The sequence below is a fragment of the Microtus pennsylvanicus genome, chromosome 18 (assembly GCF_037038515.1).
Source record: "Microtus pennsylvanicus isolate mMicPen1 chromosome 18, mMicPen1.hap1, whole genome shotgun sequence".
Classification (NCBI taxonomy): Eukaryota; Metazoa; Chordata; class Mammalia; order Rodentia; family Cricetidae; genus Microtus; species Microtus pennsylvanicus.
Genome location: NC_134596.1, coordinates 4,994,043 through 5,017,071, shown reverse-complemented (window position 1 = coordinate 5,017,071; position 23,029 = coordinate 4,994,043). Strand labels below are relative to the sequence as shown.

Genomic DNA, 23,029 nt, shown 5'->3' with positions numbered 1-23,029 from the left:
CCCACTGGGGGACAACGCCAGCAGCCACGTACGCCTTTTTACGTGTCTCGCCCCCGAAAGCGGAAGTTGCGCAGTCGTGGCTAGCGCTGCGGCGGCGCCGGGCGTGTGTGTTTATATATATATATATATATATACACACACATATATGTGCTGTAGTCAGCTGCAGCGCGGGGGCGGCACACGGCATTAGAAGGCGCCGGAAGTGTCCGTGTCGAGGGGCGGCGGGAGAGGGGCCACCAAGGCAAGCCAGTCAGCGGAGCTGGGCGCAGCGGCGAGACGCGAGTCCGCCGCGTCCCGAGTCCCCGGCCCAGCCGGGCTTTTCTCTTCGGCCAGACATGGACTTCAGGGAAATCCTGCTGATCGCTTCCAAAGGACAAGGTGTCAACCATGTACCGGTGAGTCTCCGGGCTTGCGGTAGGAATCCCGGGCGTCAAGTTCGTATGTGACGGGTGGAACTTCTAAGCAAGTGCCTATCGGCCTCGGAAACTTGGTCTACGCCCTCTTCTGGAGTTTATCCGGAGATGCGAAAGGGGAGCTTTTTGGGGGGATTAGTTTCCGCCAAGCCATGTTCCCCGAAAGGTGGAATTTGCGGCTTGGGGGATTTTAGAGTTGCGCAAAGTGGGTGAGTGAGCCGCGCCTGGCAGGATGCTGTCTAGCAGTAGTAGCGCCTGGCTTCGAAAAAAACTTCAGCCCCTATATTGAAGACCAATATAGCCAGAGAGCTCGGGCACTTTAAGGAATTGGCCCGATTCAGCTTTTTGGGTCTTTTTGGCGAGTCTAATACCGGTTTCAGCGTGATTTCTTGGAAAGGTTCTCTTGTTCGTGGCCCCACCCACTGAGCCAAAGATATTATCACCTGCCAAAGAGGTGTCTTAAGTAGGGAAGAGAAGTTAGAGCCTTTCAGGAAACCCAAGGCCAACTGTGAGCTGACCACGTGGGCTGCGGGTGTGTGGTAGACCTTTTATTTGCCTAAGGTGCGTGATGGATTTCCTGTTCGAGCGGGTTAGGCAAAGCCGATTTCAGCTTTCGTTTCCTAGTGGACTTGCAGATTTTTAGATTCCGTTTGCACAGTTCCAGAGCTAAGTGCTAAAGTGGTCCGACATCTGGTTTCGGGGGTTATAGCTGTTTTGCATAAACTAATCATTTCTGGATCATCAGAAGGTCCCCCAGCACAGCTGTAAACCGATATTTCGCGTTTTGATATTTGCGGTTTGATCAGTGAAGTGTCCAACTCAAAACACCTCTCTTCGATTCAGTCAGCTGAAATTTGAGATCTCACGTGGACTCTTCATTTCCTAGTTTTTTATATTGCAGTTCTTTTTCCCCCTCTCTTACCACTTCTGATCTAATCCAGCCTATTTTTTACTCGTTTGAATATATTAATTTAAATATGACGAGTAGTTATATTTGTATGTGTACATATACATGTTTTATATGTAATATGTATATATATGAACAGCCATCTCCCATCCCGATAATAATCACTCAGAATAAGCATTATTATGTGCCACAACTCATAATCCTTGCAGGTTGAGGCTGTGGGCACAAGCCTTTGAAACGTGGACCAACAATACTTTATGCATTTATAGATTTTCAAGTCAGTGTTAGGTCCATTCTTCTTTGCATAATTATTTCATCTTAGATCTTCCTGAATTTCGAAAAAGGTTTAAAAAAAAAAAAGATACTAGCCTTAATGCCCAGTAATTGTCTTGTGGAAAAATGAGAACCCAGATTTTAAAAGCCAATAGCTGGGTGGGTGTGGTGGCTCACCCCTTTAGTTACAATACTGGCAGAGGCAGAGCTCAGTGAGTTCAAGACCATCCTGGTCTACATCATGAGCTTCAGGACAGCCAGGGCTATATAGAGAGAGACCCTGTCTCAAAATAAATAAATAAATAAATTTAATTAATTAAAAGCCAATAGCTACTGGGAGAGAAGCAGACAAATAATCCAAAAAGTTCAGAATACATGGTATTTGTTGCTGTGTCTGCACTAACAGGAAATGAAGAAAGGTAAATTGGTGACGTAATTTAAAATTTAATAATTGAATAAGACACATTTTATGAAGTATCTTTCTCTTCTCCCAAGTCGTAGAAGTTTGACTTAGAAGTTTGACTCTGTTTGCAACATTAGCTCCTATATCTTTTATATGGAATTAAAGTCATAAAAAGCAGTTGGAATAAAACTAGCTAAATAGTATTAAATTTAATCCATGATTTTTCATAAACTGATTCATCTAAGCATCTTAATTTTATCAGCTCAAAATAATTTGGACAATTATAAACAGTATTTACAAATCCATATGTACCGTGCTTAGTATTTAACATTAACAAGAGTTGTATTTCATATGTGTATTGTTTTCATTTTATTGTTTTCTCAGTGATGGGACTGGGCTTGGGACCTTTCATGTAAGGCAAGTAAGTACTCTCTCTGCAACTGAGCTTCAATTTCTGGGCTCCACCCCCAAATCCTTTACCTGTTTCTGAAAGATGTAGCTAATATAACTAGTCTCCAAGTTTGTATTTCCCTTATTTGTTTCTTTTACTTAAACAGGTAACAATGTTTTACTTAAACAGGTAACAAGTGTAACAAATTTTTGCAAAATAAGTACCTTATCAGCTACCCCTAGCCGGTGGACCACTGAAAGCCTGAACTCTTAGTTAGCACTTGGGAGGTACAGGATGATGGTCTCACCAGGTGTTCAAGATCCTTAACTACAAAGCAGTTAGTTGTAAACCAGCCTAAGCTACATAAGCCCATGTCTCTAAATAGCTAAATAAGTTCTACCATCCAGCTCAAGAAGCATTTTGATAAATACACACACACACACACACCGCTGTGTGTCATGCATAATATGATCTACTTGGCCTAAACCTGATTAGGGAATCAAAGGACTTTGAGTAACTGACAGCATCCCTTTGTGTGCTTGGTCCTTTTCCCCCTTTAGCTATTTGTCCCCTCACCTTCTTGGATCCTATCTGAACTTCAGAGTTCTTAGACCTACCTTTGTTGAGGAAAGCTAACCAGACTAATGAGGGGTAAAAGCCAATAGGTTGACATGTTGGCCTGTCACGGATGTAGTGTCTGTATCTGGCTGCAGAGCTGCAGTTGTATACCCTTTTCCTGGAGCACTTGGCACTAGAAGTATTCTGCGTGTCAGATTTTCCCCCCACAATTTTGTGATATTTATATAAATATAATGAAATATGAGACTAGGAATGGCGTCTAAACACAAAATTAATCTGTTTCATATGTATGTATATAATTTATGTAGTTTGGAGATATTTTTTAGTTTTTTTATTCTTCGACAATTTCATCTACAAATAATGATAATTATTGTTACCCTCCATTATCCTCTCGCCCCCGTCCCACTATACCTCTTTCTCCCACGCCCCTCTCCTACTTTCATGACGTGTGTGGGTGAGACAGAGAGAGAAAGAGAAAAAGAGAGAGAGCTCCATTGGGTTCGAATAGGGTCACTTGCATGAGCATGCGTGAGCATGGGCAGTTTACCAGAGACTCAGCCACTAAAGAAATGACTCTCCTCCCTGAGCAGCTGCTGCCCCCTAGCTCATCAACCTTTATTTACTATCAAGGAGCAATGAGCCCTGTCTTAAGTTACTTTCCTGTTGCTGTGATAAGACACATGACCGGGCAACATATAGAGCAGTTTATTGTTTACAAGGTCAGAGTTCATGACCATCATGGCACAAAGCATGGCAGCAGGCAGGCAGGGATGGTGCTGGAGTAGAAGCTGAGAGCTAACTGGAAATGTCATCTTATGAAACCCCAAAGCCTAGTGACACAGCTCCACCAACTGGGGACCAAATATCCAAACATGTGAACTCATGGAGGCCATTATCATTCGAACTATCACAGGTCTCATGGGCCCCTCTCCTATACATGATGTTGGGAATGTCGGCTCTATCTTGTGTAGATTTTGTTCAGGTAACCAGAGCTTGAAGATTACTTTCATACAATATTTTTTAAACAATTTTCCTTTTTTTAACTTACTTTATGTATGTGGGTGTTTTGTTTTGCCTGCATGTACATTTATTTGTGCAGAGGTGCAGTGCCCCAGAGTCTAGAAGAGGACATTAGATCCAGTTGGTCCACGGGTGTTGTGGAAAGATGGGGACAGACCACCGAAGTCTAGTGAACCAGAAACAAACTTTATTCCAGGAAAATAAAATTAAAAAAATAAATCTCCATGGGGCACAAAAAGCTTACCAGCTAGCCGAGACCACAGCCAGCATTCATTCTCCTAAGACTGTGGCAAAGGCCAGCTTCTGGACTCCTCCTTTTATAGCAAGCATTAGGCAATAACAAAAGAACTTTTACAGTCTCAAGGTAAAACTCAGACACAAATTGCCCTTCTTTGCAATTTCTATTAACAGAGTTTTTCAGTTAAACTAGTGTTTGTATTTAGTCCATTGTTTACCAAGGCTCTGCACCTCCCCTGCCACTGCCAGTTTCGCATGGCAGGGAAGCATATGGGAAAAATATAAAACCAAACAGTCAAAAGTCACGTCCATCCCATCATTTAAAAGTTACCTCAGCTCACATCAATTGCTGGCCATGAGTGGCCAGGGGGTATCTAAAAGCTGATTCTCAGTTTGCAGAGCGACCCTAAGTTTGCAGAGGGCAGCTTCGGCCTCACAAATAGAGCCTATGGGTTGTAAAGCGGAGTAAGCTGCTGTTAATAGTTAATCCTTAAGCTGCTGAGAAAGCCGCTGACTGTCTGCTCTCATTCTCCTGGGCTTACAACTTTATTTCTACTTATTATCTAAGATAATACTTGACAGAACAAGAGTAAAAGTACTCAGGGCCCCAGGATGCAGCCTGGGGAAAAGGGACCTGGTTTACTATGAATGCAGTTAGGGTAGGTTCTTTATCTTGATTGATGGATGGGTTATATAATCATTTCTCTACTGTGCATGTCCCTCCCTATAATGCATCTGATTTTAATTCTGTCCATTCCTCCAATTATGCATAAGCATAAGATGGTAAGTAGAGATTCTCCCTGGGTTACAAGACAATGCAATTTTTCCTTACTGTGCATGCTCTGAAAACCAGTTTAAGCTCAATTGGCCCTTCTAATTGCCATACCTGGAAACTGGAAATACTTTTAAATAAAAAATGTAAATTTGATTGTTACCAGCGGCTGGGAAAGTATCCCATTGTTCAGAGTTGGGAGATCGTGTAACCCATACAAGTGAGGGATTGTGTGGGTCTGAGGTTGCTAGGTACATCGTTTGCAGTGGCTATGTGCACATAGTATGTGCAAGTAGTGGACGCAGCCTGCCAAGTGCATTGTGCCAGGGTTTTGAGAGTAAGCCAAGACTAAGTGGGGTCTCAAACCAAGCTGTCTCCTATGGTTTTACCTGACTACACTATCAGTCCTCAGAACATCTCAGATTCTGGATCATGTTGGATTCTGAATTTTTGTATTAAGGATGCTCAGCTTGTGCTAACATTTCCTTCACTGTTCTTGTTTTGAAATGAAACAATCACCCTAATGTTTTAGTTAAAACAAAGGTAAGATTGCACTATGTGTGTAAGTGTTAGGCAGACACTCTTCTCAGTGGAATTCTGAATACAAAAATAACAGCTGATCAAGATGATGCAACCAGTCATTGCCACTGGCTTTTTTTTTTTTTAAAGACAGGATTTCACTCTGTAGCCTCGGTGGGCCTGTGGTCCTCATTATGTAAGCCAGGCTAGCCTCAGATCTGCCAGCTTCTGTCTCCCAGTGCTGGGATGGTTCCTTGTGAAGAATGGTGTGGATTAACAAAAGTTTTTGCTGCAGTAGTGATTGCTCTACAGAAACTGGATCTTGACCTTCTGGGAGAGCTGATAAGACATCCCTGGTGTCTCAGACAGCTGCTCTCTAGGGTAGAGCAGTACTTCTAAACCAGTGCTTTAAGGATGGAAGCTGTCTTTAGGAACTAGGGTTCATGTTTCCCGGCAGGGATTCTGTTGTCTCTCTGCAACACCTTAGAGAATTTCTTTCTAAATAATGGTGATAACAATTAATATTCGTTGTGCTGAGCCTTTGCCAGGTATTGTTCTAAGCACTTCATATGTTAGTTAATTTAGTCGCCGTAATGAGCATATGAAAAAGATTTTACAGATGACAAAACAGGCCTAGTGAGGTGAAGAAATTGCCCAAGGCCATGGCAGTGAGTTTTGGGATTGGTTGTACTGAAGGAGGAGGATCTAATCCCGCCCTGTGTTTCAGAGTCCCTGTTCTTACCCCAGACTCTGTTGATTGAAGAGAATGTATTGAGTTTGTCATCTTTATAGATAGAACTCAAGCTCCCTGCCTCAGCTCTTCTTTAATACAGCTTTAAGCGATAACACTGTTGGATATTTATGACATTCTCAGTATAAAGATGGAAATGCCAAACCAATAGTATTTAGAAACGATGGACAGCCCACTCAACCAGACCACTTGAATGGGCCCACCTGATCTTATCTGATCTCTAAAGCTAAACAGGACTGATACTGGTTAGTACATGGATGGAAAACTGGCTGACGGGTGATATTTATTGGAAGTCTGATCTAAAAGAGTAATCACTCCCCTAAAGGATGGCAAAGGAGAAGAACATAGTTGTATTCCTAACTGTCTGGGGTAGATATGCATGGAAATTGGGGAATTCTGTTTAAGATTGGGCTGTGGGCCTGAGAAAACCAGTGTTGGAGTCGAATAGAAAGTGAAGTGTCAAAACATGTTTGGTCCTGAGCCAGAAGACCTGCGTTCAACATGCATTCAGCTACAAAGCCTGTGCCTGAGCACCAGGAAAACAACTACCCTTTTTGAAGGCCGTTTCTAACAAAGAACTCATTTGATGTGCGGGTTTTATGGTAGATTTGAATAATACACCAAGGGTTGAACCAGGGCCTCCAGCATGCCAGCAAGTTTCCTACTGTTGAACTATACCCCAACCCTTACTGAATATTTTATAAACCTTGTGATGGTTGATTTTGATGTTTAACATAGCCAACCTGAATAGATGCTCTGGATGTCTTATTCCCTTTTCACCATCCCACTGAGCTAGCTTAATGCAAAGAGCCAGTTCCTGCATTCATTCTTGACTGATGTCTTGAAAAGGTGTATAAAACTTTGTGGTGTTGATTAAAGTTAAGAATATATTGTTTGGGGGCTGGAGAGATGGCTCAATTGTTAAGAGTACCGACTGTCCTTCCAGAGGACCTGGGTTCAATTCCCAGCACCCACATGGCAGCTAACAACTGTCTGTAACTCCAAGATATGACACCCTCACACAGATACATGCAGGCAAAATACCAATGTACGTAAAATAAATAAATAATTTTAAAAAAAAACAATATATTGTTTGACTACTCTAACCAATAATAAGTGATGTAAAATCATCAGAAAATTTCTATTTTCTATTACAACAGTCTTGTTTCTCCTAAGGAGCAGTTTGGGGAATAAGGGGGAGTAACATGCTGGTCCTGGCTGTGCACTTGCTGAGCAACATTTCCAGACCGCATGCTGCTTCTTAATCTGCTCTCCACAGGATGGTTTCAATGGGGGGGGGGGGAGTATGTTTTTAAATGGCTTGATGTTTTCTAAACCTGTTTGTTGGCTTTAGAATTACAAAATCTTGGCAAAATCTCTATTGCTATTCCAAATGACAGCAATGCCACCATTGGGGATCATTCATGGAGTCCTACAGAGTGATGAAGTTGGCTTTGCAGGATGGTAAAACAGATATGTTTAGGATAAAAGAAGCGTGTCTGGCTGCTTCTCATAAAACCCAGACAATGAAGGGGTCTGGTGCTTTGGAATCAAGAGTCAGAATTGATGCATATACCTGGGTGTGCTGTTGCTGCGGCCACCCACGACGGGCCAAATGACTCTTCTGTCTTAAAGAGAACACAGTGTGCTCCAGCCTCAGGCTTTTTTTTTTTTAATCATGCTTTACTGTGAGGTGGGGAGAAATTGTCCGTCAAAACATATTTTAATCTTTGATGCTTGCATGCTTGCAGCCCTTTTTGGAAAGGTCTACTGAGTTTAGTGTTAAAATATATGATCATAGCCATGTGGTGGTGTACACCTTTAATCCCAGCACTCAGGAGGCAGAGGCAGATGGATCTCTGTGAGTTCGAGGCCAGGCTGGTCTACAGAGTGAGTTCCAGGACAGCCAGGGCTACACAGAGAAACCCTGTCTCAAAAAAAAAAAAAAAATACCCAAGAGAAGTTTAAATGTACATCTGCCTAAAACTGCATACAAATGTCCCAGCAGCATTTTTTATGAAGGCAAAAACAAATGGAAATCATCCAGATGGCCAACTGGTGAACAGATAAGTAATAGGGTATGGATCTATGCCCTGCAATATTACTCAGCTATTGAAGGAGATGGAGATAGGAAGTTCACTAATGGTTGCCAGACCCATCACTTAAGTAAGTGATTTCTTTTTGAGGTGGTTATAATATCCTGAAAACCAGAGATGATTGCTGTGAAACTCTGAATATACCAAAAATCATTTCAGTTGTGATGCTGCCTGCGAGCTGTGTGACACTTAAATCAGGTGTCGTTTATATTCATAATATTCCTGCAGGAAAGAGTTCTCAATTCAGTTTACAAAGATGTGGACTAACTAAGGAATCTGATTGTGTCCTAGCTTGGGTGACTAGAAAACAGTTGGAACTGTCTTGGGATTTCTCGGTCAGGAATGAGTCAGTTGTCAACATTCCATCATGCAGGATTTTCAGGTTGGATGAGGCCTGCCCGTCTTGGCCAGCTGCTTTTTCAGTTGCAATTTGAGCTTATTTCATGACACATTGTATCAATAGAGGAGAGGACAAGAAAAAGACACATTGTATCAATAGAGGAAAGAAGAAAAAGATACATTGTATCTGACAGCCGTACAACTTGGGTTTAAGATACATTGTATCAATAGAGGAGAGAGTGCGAAGGAAAAGATACATTGTATCGATAGAGGAAGCCAAGACAAAGATACATTGTATCTGGCAGCGGTACACCTTGAGTTTAAGATACATTGTATCAATAGAGGAAATAAAAGAAAAAAGATACATTGTATCTGGCAGCCCGATAGTAAGCAGATCCTTCGGCTCCCGTCCAAGGGTGGGCATACAGAGGATGGGAGAACATAGGAGAACAAACTCATACGCTGGATGGGGAGGCGTTGGGGTTTACAAACTGCTGGCTTTTCCCACAAAGATGACTTTCTTTTATTATCATCACAGACAAGATTTAGTACATAAAAAGGATGTCTGCCTCATATAACAGAAGAGGGGGGACACTTTAAGACTCTTGTTTTTAGGGATGGAATGAAGTCTGGTAGTAGAGTACCTGTATGTGTGAGACTGTCTTATTCAGTTCTGTAATTTAAAAAAAAAAAATGCTGGCCCATAGATTTATGTCCCATGTCCCAGAGATGAGGATTAGCTCTTTACCGTGCTTCTTTAGTAGTAGATACTTAAGAAATTGAAATATTTTTCTTTCAGGGCTCAATCATTCATTTTCTTTATGCAGTTACTTAAAAACCAAAGTCCAGGAAAACACCATCTGTGCCTGTGTGGTAGTGGTGATCTTGGTAATACGGAAACCAGTCTAACAGAACTTGTGTAGCAAATTAATATTTCACAAATTTAAATGCTGCAGTTAAAGATTACTGGGCCATTTGTTTAGATTTGTTTTTTTTCCTCTTTCCTACCTCATTTTCTGCAATACTGAGAATTGAACTCAGAGCTGCGCACAAGCACTGGCAGACAAGCACTCTGTCACTGAACCACATAGACTGTATATTGTTGGGTCCAGGGGGGTCACACAAAGATGGGAACACCTTTCTAACACCAAGTCTAATGAACCAGAAGCAAACTTAAAAATTAAAGAATAAATAAATAAACACCGCAGGGCACAGAAGCGCATCAGCTAGCTGAGACCACAGCCAGAGATGGTGTTTGTTAGGCTGTGGCAAAAGGCCAGTTTCTAGAACCCATCTTTTTATAGTAGGGGCACCAAGCACTAGGTCTGAACAAAGGAATTTTTACGATAAGCCTCCATTGGTCAAACCAGGTGTTTGCACACCGTGTTCACTGTTTCTCCTGGTTCCTCCAGGCAGTTATACTGAAGCCCCATGCCTCCCCTTTAACAGCGCCAGTTTCCCATAACAGACACAGTGCCTAACGCATCTCTGTTTCCTAAGGGTTAACCCAGTTCATCAAGGATGGCCAGGACACTACTCAGTTTTCTACAGTTTTCTGTACGAGTAGTCTCTACTACAGTTTTCAGAGAGAAGCTCCGGCCTTGTAAATAGAACAGCCAGTTGTAAAATGAAATGACCTGGGCTGATGGCTTCTTAAGCCTCTGAGAAAATAGCTCACTGTCAACGATTGATCCTTGATCTGCTGAGAAAGCTGCTGACAGTCTGTTCTCATTCTCCTAGACTAAGAACTTCATATTTCTTTATTTTTACATTCTTATTTCTGGAATCTACATTTCTATTTGTTTATTCTTGGACTCTTCATATATCCTTAAAGTTGAATTGCTTATAGCTCTTATACTGCTTTTGTCTTTAGAAAAGGTACAGTTTGGCAGTGGGGCCTCCCAAGAAAGACCCAAAAGTAAAAGGTGTCCAGTCGGCAGCTGTGCAAGCTTTCCTTAGGAGGAAAGAAGAAGAGCTTAGACGGAAAGGTATGTGCTTGTGTTGTGTCTCTTAGTTTCAGTGTCTGCCACCAAAGCCATCCTCGACTCAACAGTGTGTGTTTGTAAAAATGTCGAAACAGACTAATAAATTTGGGGATGATTTTCTGGACATATACATAGGTGCCTGTTCATAGGTTAACTATTTGTATTGTTTTATCTGCCCCTGTCCCACCCACCCTCGAGGCTTCGTGGAGCCAGGCATAGTGATGTTCACCTTTTGCCTCAAGTATTCACTGGGCTGAGGCATGGTGATGGTTCCTTGAGCCCATGAGCTTGAGAGCAGCCCAGACAACATAGCAAGGCCTTATGTCTTGAGGGGAGAGGTGAAAAGGCCTGGTGTAGTGACCAACTAACTCCATAACAAGTCTTCGTTCTTTACCTTGGTCCTTACATTGGTTTAGGTATTCATTGGTTCATTCTTAAGGTCAGTGGGTCCTGGTGTTCCATTAACTTGGTGTATTTATGAGCCATTTTTTACATATAAAACAAACCAAGTCCTTTACTTGTTTACACATAAAGAAAGAGAAGCTCATATAGAACCCACTTGTGTAAAAATTTCGCTATTTTGTTAGATGACTTCCTCATTTGGCTCCTAGATATCTCAACATTGTCCGTGTTTTGACTGTGGCCTGTGTCAGATGAGCTGTCCTGAGATTTTGCAACCGTGTGTTCTTGTTCTGTTCCTTTCAGCCTTAGAAGAGAAAAGGAGGAAGGAAGAACTAGTGAGAAAACGAATTGAGCTCAAACATGACAAGAAAGCCAGAGCTATGGCCAAGCGGACAAAGGACAATTTTCATGGCTACGACGGGATTCCTGTGGAGGAAAAGACAAAGAAGAGGCAGATAGCAGAAAGCCGCCAGAACCAGGGAACTGACCCAGAGTATGAGGTGGAGGAGGAAGAGTTCCTAGACTATAGTCAGGATGAGTTGGAGCAGGACTTCGAGGAGGAGCAAGAGCCTCTCAAAGCTGAAAGCAAACCAAAGGCCCCCCTTAAAAGTGCCCCTCCACCCATGAACTTCACTGACTTGCTGAGGTTAGCTGAGAAGAAGCAGTTCGAACCAGTGGAGATCAAGGTAGCGAGGAAAGCCGAGGAGCGGCCCATGACTGCAGAGGAACTCAGGGAGCGAGAGTTTCTTGAACGAAAGCATAAGAAAAAGAAACCTGAGACCGACGCCAAACTACCTCCGCCCGTGTCCAAAAGGACCCCCTCTCATAGAGACAGTGTGGGCACAAAACCCAGCAAGGGTTCTGGGGACAGGCAGCCTTCTTCCAAAGGATTGCTGTCTCCTCATGCTGAGAAGAAACCCAGACCCAGCACAGCCAGTGAAAAGCAAGTAGCTTTGTCTTCATCCAAATCCATGCCAGGAGAGAGAACCAAGGCAGGATCTGGCAGTAGCTCCCAGGCCTCACACAACAGACCTGTCTTCAATGGGGCTGGAAAGCCCCACCCCAGCACCTGTTCCCCAAGTGTCCCAAAGACTGCTGCTAGTGGGACTCAGAAACCTGCTTCTGAGCACAAAGCCAAAAAACCTCTTCCTTCTCATCCCAGCCATTCCAAACCTGGGCCCACAGTCTTCTCACACAGCAAAGCTAAGAGTCCAGGTATCAGACAGTCAGGCAGCAACACCGACTCAGCTTCTGGACGACCCAGCCCAGGGACAGCTCGGCCCACAGTTAGTTCTGGCGCTATGCCCAAGCGCCAGAATGGTAGCTCCAGCTCAGGACCCGAGCACTCTGTCAGTGGGATCAGAAAGCTGGCCAGCAATCCGCATCCGTCTGGACGAACAGTCAATGGCACAAATGGTCCCGGACGACCCGCCAGCAGCTCCACTGGCCCTGGGCGACCCATCAGTGGCCCCGGTGGTTCTGGAAGACCTTTGAGCAGTTCTGGAGGTCCTAGGCGGCCTGTAAACAGTCCACATGACATTCGACGACCAGTGAGCAACCAAGGTCCCCCTGGGCGGTCAGTTGGTGGCCCTGGGAGGTCTATAAGTGGTTCCGTTCCAGCTGGACGGACTGTCAGTTCAGGCCCTGGAAGACCAGTGAGCAGCTTAGGACCTGGACGAACAGTTGGTAGCCCAGGCCTCCCCATAAAACCCAAGTGCACTGTTGTCTCAGAAACAATTTCTTCAAAGAATATTATTAGTCGGTCAAGCAATGGACAGATAAATGGAATGAAGCCTCCCATGTCTGGCTACAGATCTGCCCCAGGTAAAATATCACCATGGCATTGGGAAAGTACCTAACTTTGTATGACCAGGAACCCTGCAACCACGTCCTCATGCCCTGTAATGTACTGACTGTTGATAGTAGACAAGAGGCTTGTCTGGGATCCGTTGTTTACGCCCACCTTGTTCTCTCACGTGTAGCAAATGTGACTGATTTGTGAGAGCAATGGCTGGTGGCTTGGTGGATAGGATAGTGTTTTACTTGAAGACCGTGAGGTTTAAAGATGAGAGAGTAATTATGAGCGTGAAGCCTTGGTGCTCCGTTCACCAGCGGATGCTCGTTGGCACCTGTTGTGCCCCAGCTGCTATTTTAGACTGTCCTGAGTTCTGTTCCTGTAGTAGGCACAGCGAAGAGCCTTGCTGCTGGTGCTTTAGGAATCTGCCATCTCCAAGTTTGGGGTCTCTGATGAGCCCCGCCAGCTGCTTCCTGTAGACACTGCATGCTACATAGGTACTTACTAAAGTATTTGTTGGGATCCATAGAGAGGATAAAAAGAAACCAACGCCTAAATCCCTTGCTTTCGATTTCAGAGACTAGAAGAAAGTTGTTCTCAGATACTGTCTGTTAAGTGTCTTTTGCAAAGTTGTTCTTTGGGTTTTTTTTTTCTTTGTTGTTTTTGTTGAGGGACTGAGGAAATTAATGTTTTAGTTTATTTTTTTAAGAGAAGTTAGCCCATGTTGGCTTGGAACTTACTGTACAGCTGAGGGTGACCTTTGATGTCTGGTACCCTGTCTCTACCTCCTGAGTGCTGGGATTACAAGTGTGTACCACCACTGGTCTGCTATAGTGCTAGGACACAAGCCCAGGGCTTCATATATCCTGCCAAGCTCTCTGCTGAGCTACATCCCTGGGTCATTTTTTTACTTTCAGTCATTAGGATAAAAATACAATAATAAAGTGAGTTTTTCTTACAGTCATACTTTTTACTCTCTTTGAACAATTATAATTCTGAAAATGATTTATACTTGGGACTTTTTCTTTTCTCAGGTATGGTCTTGCTGTGTTGCCTGGAGCGTCTTAAAACTGCTGGCTCAGGCTCCAAGCCCAAATAGCTGTGCAGGACTTAGAATTTTTAAGAGAAATACAGGAAAAATAGGGAACTACTTTCAGTATCTTCATTTGGTAGAATTAAAAATTGATTCTGTGGCAGTTTGTAATGATCCAGTTCCAGAAATATTACTTATCTTTTAAGTACCAGAAGTATGTATAACTAAGCTAGAAAGCATGACAAGCAACCAGGCTCAGTCCCTCCAGATACTTCATCCAACAGGGATGTGCACCCTGTGCTGAGCACCAGCTGAATGCTCTGCTTTCAGCCGCACCTCTGTTTTGATTTCCCAAGACAGGGTTTCTCTGTGTAGCACTGACTGTCCTGGAACTCGCTCTGTAAACCAGGCTGGCCTTAAACTCACAGAGATCTATCTGCTCATCACTGCCCCCTGAGTGTTGGGATTAAAAGTATGGGCCACCACTACCCTGCTAGGGATGCCATATTACGATTTGTTTCTCTGAACTCCATGTGATATAGTCCACTGCAAGGAATACTTTGCCATACAATGTACTTAAAAGTCATGGCTTTGTGCTTAGGTCCTCAAAGGCTCCCCTTCCCAACTGGCTACAAAAGACCTCGAGAGTATGAAGATGATGATGATGATGATGAATATGACTCAGAAATGGATGATTTCATCGAAGATGAAGGAGAACCTCAGGAAGAAATATCCAAGCACATTCGGGAAATCTTTGGCTATGACCGAAAAAAGTAAGCTGAAGGTTTACCTAAAATATCAACTTTTTGTCGTTTGTAGGAGAGAAACATAACAGTGGAGGCATTGAGTGCTTAGTTAGGAACCGTTAGGTGGTGGAGGTCCTAAAATGATTTAGTCTTAGAGCAGGTGCTGGTTAGTTTTTAATGTCATCTTGACATAGTCTAGAGTCACTTGGGAAGTGAGACCTTGAATTGAGAAATGCTCACTGCCAGACTGGCCTCTGGGCAACCTGTGGCACATTTTCTTGATGTGGGCCGACACTGCCCACATAAAAAAGGCTGAGCCAGCCATGCTGGTGCAAACTCTGGGGGCAGAGGCAGGTGGATCTCAGTGAGTTCAAGGCCAGCCTGGTCTACAAAGTGAGTCCAGGACAGCCAGAGCTACACAGAGAAACGCTGTCTCTAAAAACCCTTAAAGAAACAGAGAAGGTGGCCTGAGTAAGCCATGAGGAGCAAGCCAGTGAGCAGCCTCTGCATTAGTTCCTGCCTCTAGTTCTTGGCTTGCCTTCCCTGGATAGTGGATTTAAAAGTTGTACAATAAAATAAGCCCTTTACTTCCTGGGTTGGTTTTGCTCCCAGTAATAGAAACCTTAACTAAGGCACAAAATAGTTTCTGGTGAATTCAGAGTGTTTGGTGATGTTTGCTTGTGAGCTGCTTTCTTTAAAAGAGGGGGTAAAGCGGCCTCGTGTAATACAAATAGATGGGCTTTGAAGTCAGAAAGTCATTCTGGTAAGACACCTGCTTTTCTTTTTTTCCTTTTTCTTTCTGTTTTTTTGTTTTGTTTTGTTTTGTTTTTTGTTGGGGGGGGGCGGTTTCAAGACAGGGTTTTTCTATAGTTTTGGAGCCTGTCCTAGAACTTGCTCTGTGGACCAGGCTGGCCTCGAACTGACAGAGATCTGCCTGCCTCTGCCTCCCGAGTGCTGGGATTAAAGGCATGCGCCGCCACCACCCGGCAATACCTTCTTTTCTTGGGTGTAATGTTTTGGTGCCCAGGAAGGTGGACCCTGGTCACTAGTATGGAACTATCACTATTATTGATGCGTCTAGGAGCTTATTAAAACTGCAGCGTCTCAGGCACCAACCTTAGTCCTGTTGAATGCACGTGTTTTTTATAAAGTCCCCAAGTAAGGCTTTGTGAGCCATTAATATAAAGAAATAAAGCTTCACCGTGTACCTGTGAGGTAAACACTTTGGAAGTATTGCCGTATGTGCATAGGACAGATGAGACCGGTCACATTTCCTCTGACATCGTTAGAAGCCCCTCTGAGAAGCTCGGCCATCTGCAAGGCTTTAACATCTGGGGCTCTCAGTGGGAGGAAGGTCAAGTTGCTCTAGAGCTGAAGTCGGAGCTGGTGAGTTCAGGGCAGCCTGGGAAGCAGTGACACTTGCTTACGTTTCTGGTCACACCGTTGACTGACTTGTTTACTGTTGGAAGTTCTCACTCCGCTGGGTCATAACGGTCTAGTGAGATTAATATGTATCGATTTTCATAATGTGCTTCCAGGATTTTAATGTAAGGTATTAAATGAATGTAGCTGGTTGAAGAAGCCTTGTTGGGTTCGGTGCTTTTGTTAATGCTGGGCTCAGGAAGAGTTGCCTTGTAAGGATCTACAGCTCATTTAATGTCTTTACTGAAAAAACAACTTCTACCCATTGTCTGGCCCTTTCACTCCCAAACAAGGTGGGAAGAATCCTAAAACCGAGTTGTTTAGTGTTAAGTAGGTTTGGTTTGGTTTAATGAGGATATAGCTCTATAAGAAAATTGAATTTCTTGCCAGGCGGTGGTGGCACACGCCTTTAATCCCAGCACTCGGAGGCAGAGGAAGGTGGATCTCTGTGAGTTCAAGGCCAGCCTGGTCTACAAGAGCTAGTTCCAGGACAGGCTCCAAAACTACAAAGAAATCCTGTCTCAAAAAAGAAAAAGAAAATTGAATTTCTGTTCATTTTTTACTCTGCTTTCTTGCCAGATATAAAGATGAAAGTGACTATGCCTTACGTTACATGGAGAGCAGCTGGAAGGAGCAGCAGAAGGAGGAAGCCAAGAGGTGAGCAGGAGACTTGGCTACATTATGTAATTTTATGTAAAAAAGTCTGAAAAGGTTGCAGCTGCGGGGTTGGAATGGGGGCCAGACCCCATGGTTCTCTGGATGATACTGCTACTGGCTGGCTGTGAAAGCCTTAGACAAATGCCTTTGCCTGTCTAAGGTTTTCCCATTTGTAAAATGAGAGTATATTGCTTTACTCATTGAAGCATTGTAAGGATTAGTATGTAGCCAAAGTGGTCGCAGTATCTCATGGGTAATGTACACTGAAATCAGAGGCCTCTGGGTCTGCCGTGGACTGTGTTTTCTTGTCTCAGTCTTGCCACTTGTAATTTTGCTGCCTCAGGAACCTAGGAGCAGCAGATTAGATTCCCTCTGCCTCCTTCTTGTATAGCAACCCAGTCATGAGCTCCTGAGAGTTTCCTGAGTAAGGATGATAAAGGATTACTTTGCTTATAGTGTTAACGGTTTCCTATTGCAGAGAAATAATTCACCTCAGTCCCAACACAAACAGCTTTCTTTCTTTTTTTTTTTAAAAAAAAATATTTTATTTATTTATTATGCATACAATATTCTGTCTGTATGTCTGCAGGCCAGAAGAGGGCACCAGATCTCATTACAGATGGTTGTGAACCACCATGTGGTTGCTGGGAATTGAACTCAGGACCTTTGGAAGAGCAGGCAATACTCTTAACCACTGAGCCATCTCTCCAGCCCCCTCTTTCTTTTGATCCTCCCTCCTGTAACTACATAAAATGTCAAAATAAGTATTAGAAAGAAGAATTCGATTATTACTGATGAATGAATGTTTTCTGGGTTTTGTACTTTGTATGTGTAGGTCAGTTATTTATCTTTATGTGGGTGCCAAGGACAAACTCAGATCACGAGTCTTCTTTATTTTTAAATGTTTTTAAAAAGGATAGAAAGATGGCTCAGTGCTTAAGAAGGAGAACCTGCTTGCTCTTGTAGAGAACCTGAGTTCAGTTCTCTACACCTACATCAGCTGGCTCAGAACTGCCTGCGACTCCAGCTTCATAGAATCTGCCCAGTTCTGGCTTAGACAGGCATCTGCATTCGCATGCACATACCTACACCTTTTTTTTTTTTTTTTGGTTTTTTCGAGACAGGGTTTCTCTGTGGTTTTGGAGCCTGTCCTGGAACTAGCTCTGTAGACCAGGCTGGTCTCAAACTCACAGAGATCCGCCTGCCTCTGCCTCACGAGTGCTGGGATTAAAGGCGTGCGCCACCACCGCCCGGCTACCTACACCTTTTTTAAGCTTAAAAAACAAATAAAAAAAAACCAGGATCTCTCTATGTAGTCCTGGCTGTCCTGGAACTCAGGGATTCACTGCCCAAGTGCTGGGATTGAAGGTGTACACCACCTTGCCTGACTTCAATCTTTTTTTTTATTTGAGATAAATTTATATTTTATTAATTTAAATTTGGATATTAAGGCTTTTTGTGATATCTGTTGTAAAAATCTTTATTCTACATTGTGTTTGTGACCCCGCTTTAAATTGTGTATTGCATGTGTGTGTGTATATGTATATATGTGTATATAAATGTCTCCCTTTTACATGAGCAAACTCATCAGCACAAGCCACACGAAAGATACCAGTCTTGCTTTTTAACATTGTAATTTTGTGTGTATTAACAAATACCCTTTAAAACAATTTCTCCATAGTTTAAGACTAGGTATGCAAGAGGACTTAGAGGAAATGAGACGTGAAGAAGAGGAAATGAAACGTCGAAAGGCCAAGAAGCTGAAGCGACATTAGCTGCTGCTGAATGTGTGGATCTGGGACCCTGCTGCAAGGATTCCTGCCTTCAGACTGAGCAAGCCCTTACCCTTTAGATCGACACCCGGACACTCAGGAAGGAATGCATACTGTTCTGTCATCTGAGTGTCCAGTGTTCTCAGACAGTCCAGGGTGGGATCTGTAATGCAGATGATACGATGCTTGCCGTGTGCTCTGATGACGTTAACGATTCACAGGTGCCGGCTTGATCATGATGAGCTATGCACGCTACTGTGGGGCCACTTACCAGTCAGCTGGTCTTTTATTGTTCCTTTGCTACTTTAAAAGGAGAAAAAGATTGGTGTGTGAGTGGGGCGCGGCCCAGATCTCGGTCATACTTGTCTTTAGGAAGGGCCTTGCACTTCTGTGAATGCTGCCAGCAATAAAGTGACCTGTCCCAGTCTAGGAAGTGAAAACCCAGGAAAGAGTAGGCTTTATAATATTACATGAATGTCACCCTTGTGACTTTGACATACAAAATAGAATTATATTGTATTCAGCATTATTTGTAGATTGGATGCTAAGCATTCTTAATTTGTATGATTAGGTGATAAAATTTTTCTAAGTTAAAATATAAATTTTTCCAGAATAAGAAATAGTCTTTTCTAGTTTTCCTTAGGCTTCCTGTCACACTGACCTTAGTATGAAGTAGATGAGGCCCTTACTATTCTGTTGGTTGTTTTGTTTCTTTGTCTTCTTTTCTTTCTTCCTTTTATTAAGGAAAGATGGCTATTTGGATATTAGAGTTGAAAGAGTAATGGTTTAAAAAATCAGCAAGTGACATGTGTTGTGCCCTCTGCTCTACTCCCCACTCAGAAAGCTATTCTGGGACCCTAAGGTGCCCCGTACCTCTTGATGTTAATAACATTGCATTTGTAGCTTAAATTTCTTAGAAAATGTTAATGACCAAAAAAACCAGAAACTAAGTATTTAGTGTATCAAGAAGAGTACCGCCTTCTCCTTTGTCCGTATTGCACTTTGATTTCTAACTATGCACTGTGGTGAAAGTTTTTCCTGTTGTTGGTGATTTACTGAGCTGTGAAGCTTCTGTCCTTCTCAAAAGTCAGGCCTACAGACTTTCTGTCACTTAAGCCTAGAGTCCATCCGGGCTGATGGACTCTTCCAGTCTAGCTGGAAGGAAGCCATGTCTTAAGGATAGTCAGCAACAGAGAAAGAGATAGGATGCTAGAGACCCGAGAGTTGGAAGCAGTCAGAATTTGGTCTGTGGGGCAATTCCACAGTGAATCTGGCTTCTTCAGCTCTTAAGCCATGAGGGACGGGGTGCTGGAGAGGCTGGTCTACAAAGAGCTCTTGCTTTTCAACAGGTCCAGACTTTATGTCTTTGTCTTTGATGTCTTCATTCTCTATGCTTGAGTATTATGAGTGATCATTTTTAGCCTTCCTTTGTGGGACCATTGACCCAGTCCTTAAAACTTACTCATTTTGAATTGAGTTTCAAACTCAATTCAAAAGTGCAAGGATTAAATTTTAGATGGTATATGACATCCTAACTCACCATGTAAATTTGGTTTTTTGGCTTTTTTTGTGTTGGTGGTGGTTTTTTTTTGGGGGGGGGGGTGAGACAGGGTTTCTCTGTGGAGCTTTGGAGCCTGTCCTGGAACTAGCTCTTGTAGACCAGGCTGGCCTCAAACTCACAGAGATCCGCCTGCCTCTGCCTCCTGAGTGCTGTGATTAAAGGCGTGCGCCACCACCTCCTGGCTCCCTATCCCACTGTTAAAGGGAGTATGATATTCTACTTGATAAAGTAGGATCGGAACGTTATTTTATTTGCCATCACTTGTGTGCTTTCCCCTCCATGATTTTTCTTGGATAACCTTTCAATATTCGTTCTCTGGAAGCTGTAACTGCAGTCAAGGTTTCTGGTGACTTTTGAAAGCACTGTACTCAGTTACAGGGTGCAGCTGTTTGCACAGGAAGGAGCCATTATGCTGGATTAAAGTTTCAGAACTTGGTAAAGAGTCAGGTTGTGATGTCTGTCATGTCTGAATGCATTTCTGTTAACAGATATGCATCGACTTTTATGTTGGAAAAAAAAAACACAGGAAAGAAAGACTGTAAGTCCAAATTGTGTCTTCCATTTTGCTCCTCTGTGTTTCCTGACCACCGAGAAAAGCTTACAAAGCCGGGAGGAAACAGGAGCAGGCTATTCTTTTTTCAAGGTTTACAAATTAAGTGCTTGATTTTTAATGTATGCTCTCTACTGTCTGGATTTTCAGATTTGATTCACTATTTGAAGATGTGCCTTTTATTGGGTGATGTTAATTCTCGAATGTAGTAATGTTCCACAATTGTAATGTTACATGATCATGGGTGTGGCATTCTCTAACAAATTATGTGACAAGAAAGTAGTTTTCATAAAACTTGTGGCTCTGATTGCACAGTCCCACTTGCTAAAGCAAAGGGCACTTTGTTTTAAGGCTACTTGAGAACTGGTCTTTGTGCTTTCTCTGCAGTGGATGCAGTTGTGTCCACTTAGAGGCAGGGTACCACATGTCACGGGCAGCCCTGTGTGTGCCAAGAGAAAGTTCAAAGACTCAACAGAAAGCCTAAGGGAACACGGAATTTCATTTTTGTAATGGTAACCCCCAAGATTTTCTCCAAGAAATAAATTATTTTGTATTTTATAACTTAAAAGCAGCTAGTAGTACATTTCCGAGATATAGCAGAAGACCAAAACATTTTGGAAAGAGAATAAATATATGCTGAGAGACTGGTTGTTTTATTTTCAGTGTGCTGATTAGACTATTTATTTTGTGAGTGGATGTGATGAAATACATATTCAGGTGTTTAGTGTATGATTAAGAGTGAAATATAGATTTCTTTGGAGTTATTAAATCCATAATGTCTTTTACATAATGGACAAATCAAATGTAAAAGAAGAAAACTTGGACATAGCTTAGCTTGTTTTCTGGTGCTGTTGACCTGCAGAAGAATATACTTTTGCATATACAGGTGAATGTTTTGCAATTTATGTATACAAGAAATTGTAGGCATTAAAATATTTTATTGATATTTTTACTGGTTTTCATTCATTGACCAAAACTTGAAGCTACTCCTTATCACCTGGAACACTGCTAGCTAGAACCTCTGTAGACTTGTTAGGTTCGGAGATCGGGCTTGTCCTTTATATACTTGTGACTGTTCAAGCTACCGCTGATTTCTCTTCCACCACCACCTAGAGTGTCTAGACATCAAGTTTAAAAAACTGGAAATGCATGCCTTTAATCCCAGCACTTGGGAGGCAGAGGCAGGAGGATCGCAGTGAGTTCGAGGCCAGCCTGGTCTACAAAGTGAGTTCCAGGACACGCAGGGCTACACAGAGAACACCGTTTCAAGAAAAAACAAAACAAGCATGACAAGTGAGAACTGGAGAGGTTGCTCAGTGGTTAGAGCAGTGAGCTCTAGTCTTGTGGCTCAGGGTTTTGAAGGTTTATTGAAAAGGAAGAGAAACAGCAGAGCTGGTTTGTGATTTTTCTCTTGTCAGAATTATCAGGTTCAAATCCCCTATAACAAACGAGCCTGAGGAGCTGGAGAAACGGCTCAGTGGTTGGAGATGGGAGTGACATGTAGCACACACAACAAAGCAAGCACCCCACACCCGCTTGTAAGCCCAACTCCAAGAGTGGCAGAGACAGAATTACTAGGACTTCCAGCCTTGCTGGGAAGGAATAGGCAGAGTGATGAAGGATACCCGATGCCTTCTGACCTCCCTCAGTACATGCGCTCACAGAGACATACGTGGATGGATGGATGGATGGGTGGATGGGCGCCCTTAGTGCCGCACATGAGGCGAGTACCGAGACTGGGTGAGGTCGTGGAAGAACAGGAAATACAATAGTGTCTAGTCCCAAATTCCTCAGTACTGCATCTGCATTTTGGATTCATTTTCCTTTCCATAGGAAAGATAATCTTACGGTCCGGGGGGGGGGGGGGGGGAGGGTGTGGATTGATGTGTAAAGTGCTTGTCACACAAATGAGTCTGCGGTCAGAGTTGCGGGTCCCCCATAAAAGGGAGGCATGGTGGCTTACATCTGTAACTCCAGCACTCAGCAGTGCAAAGATGGGTGGATTCCCGTGGCTCGCTGGCCAGCCAGTCTAATCAAAGTGGCAAATTCCAGGTTTAGTGGGAGACTGTCTCAAAAAATAAGCTGGAGGCTGTTAGAAGACACCAGGTGCTGACCTTCAGTTTCCACGTGGGTGAGCACACACACACACACACACACAGTAACTCTTAACAAATGGTAGGAATAACTGTGTTTTCTGTGTGAACGACAGGAATGCTTTGCTGGGTACGCCTGTTCTCTTGCACAGTGGAACCATCAGTCACCGAAATGTTCTTCCCCTCCCCACCACCACCTCCCTGATCTCATTTTTAGAGGGTAAGAAACCGACGCTCAGACTCCTCATTTATTAACTGCTGATTTTGTGCTTAGGCTCCCAGCCCTGAATTTAAATTTACTGCATCCATGTTG

The 23,029-nt window shown here is 43.2% G+C and overlaps 1 protein-coding gene across 1 annotated transcript; it reads left to right on the top strand.

The window, feature by feature from the left end:
* Window positions 1-64: 64 nt before the first annotated feature.
* Spty2d1 (SPT2 chromatin protein domain containing 1) lies at window positions 65-21,575 on the top strand. The gene is made up of 6 exons (XM_075952377.1): window positions 65-395; window positions 10,574-10,688; window positions 11,391-12,911; window positions 14,517-14,688; window positions 16,663-16,740; window positions 18,422-21,575. The coding sequence occupies exons 1-6, from the start codon at window positions 336-338 to the stop codon at window positions 18,513-18,515; spliced, it is 2,040 nt and encodes a 679-aa protein (XP_075808492.1). The 5' UTR covers window positions 65-335; the 3' UTR covers window positions 18,516-21,575.
* Window positions 21,576-23,029: the final 1,454 nt, after the last annotated feature.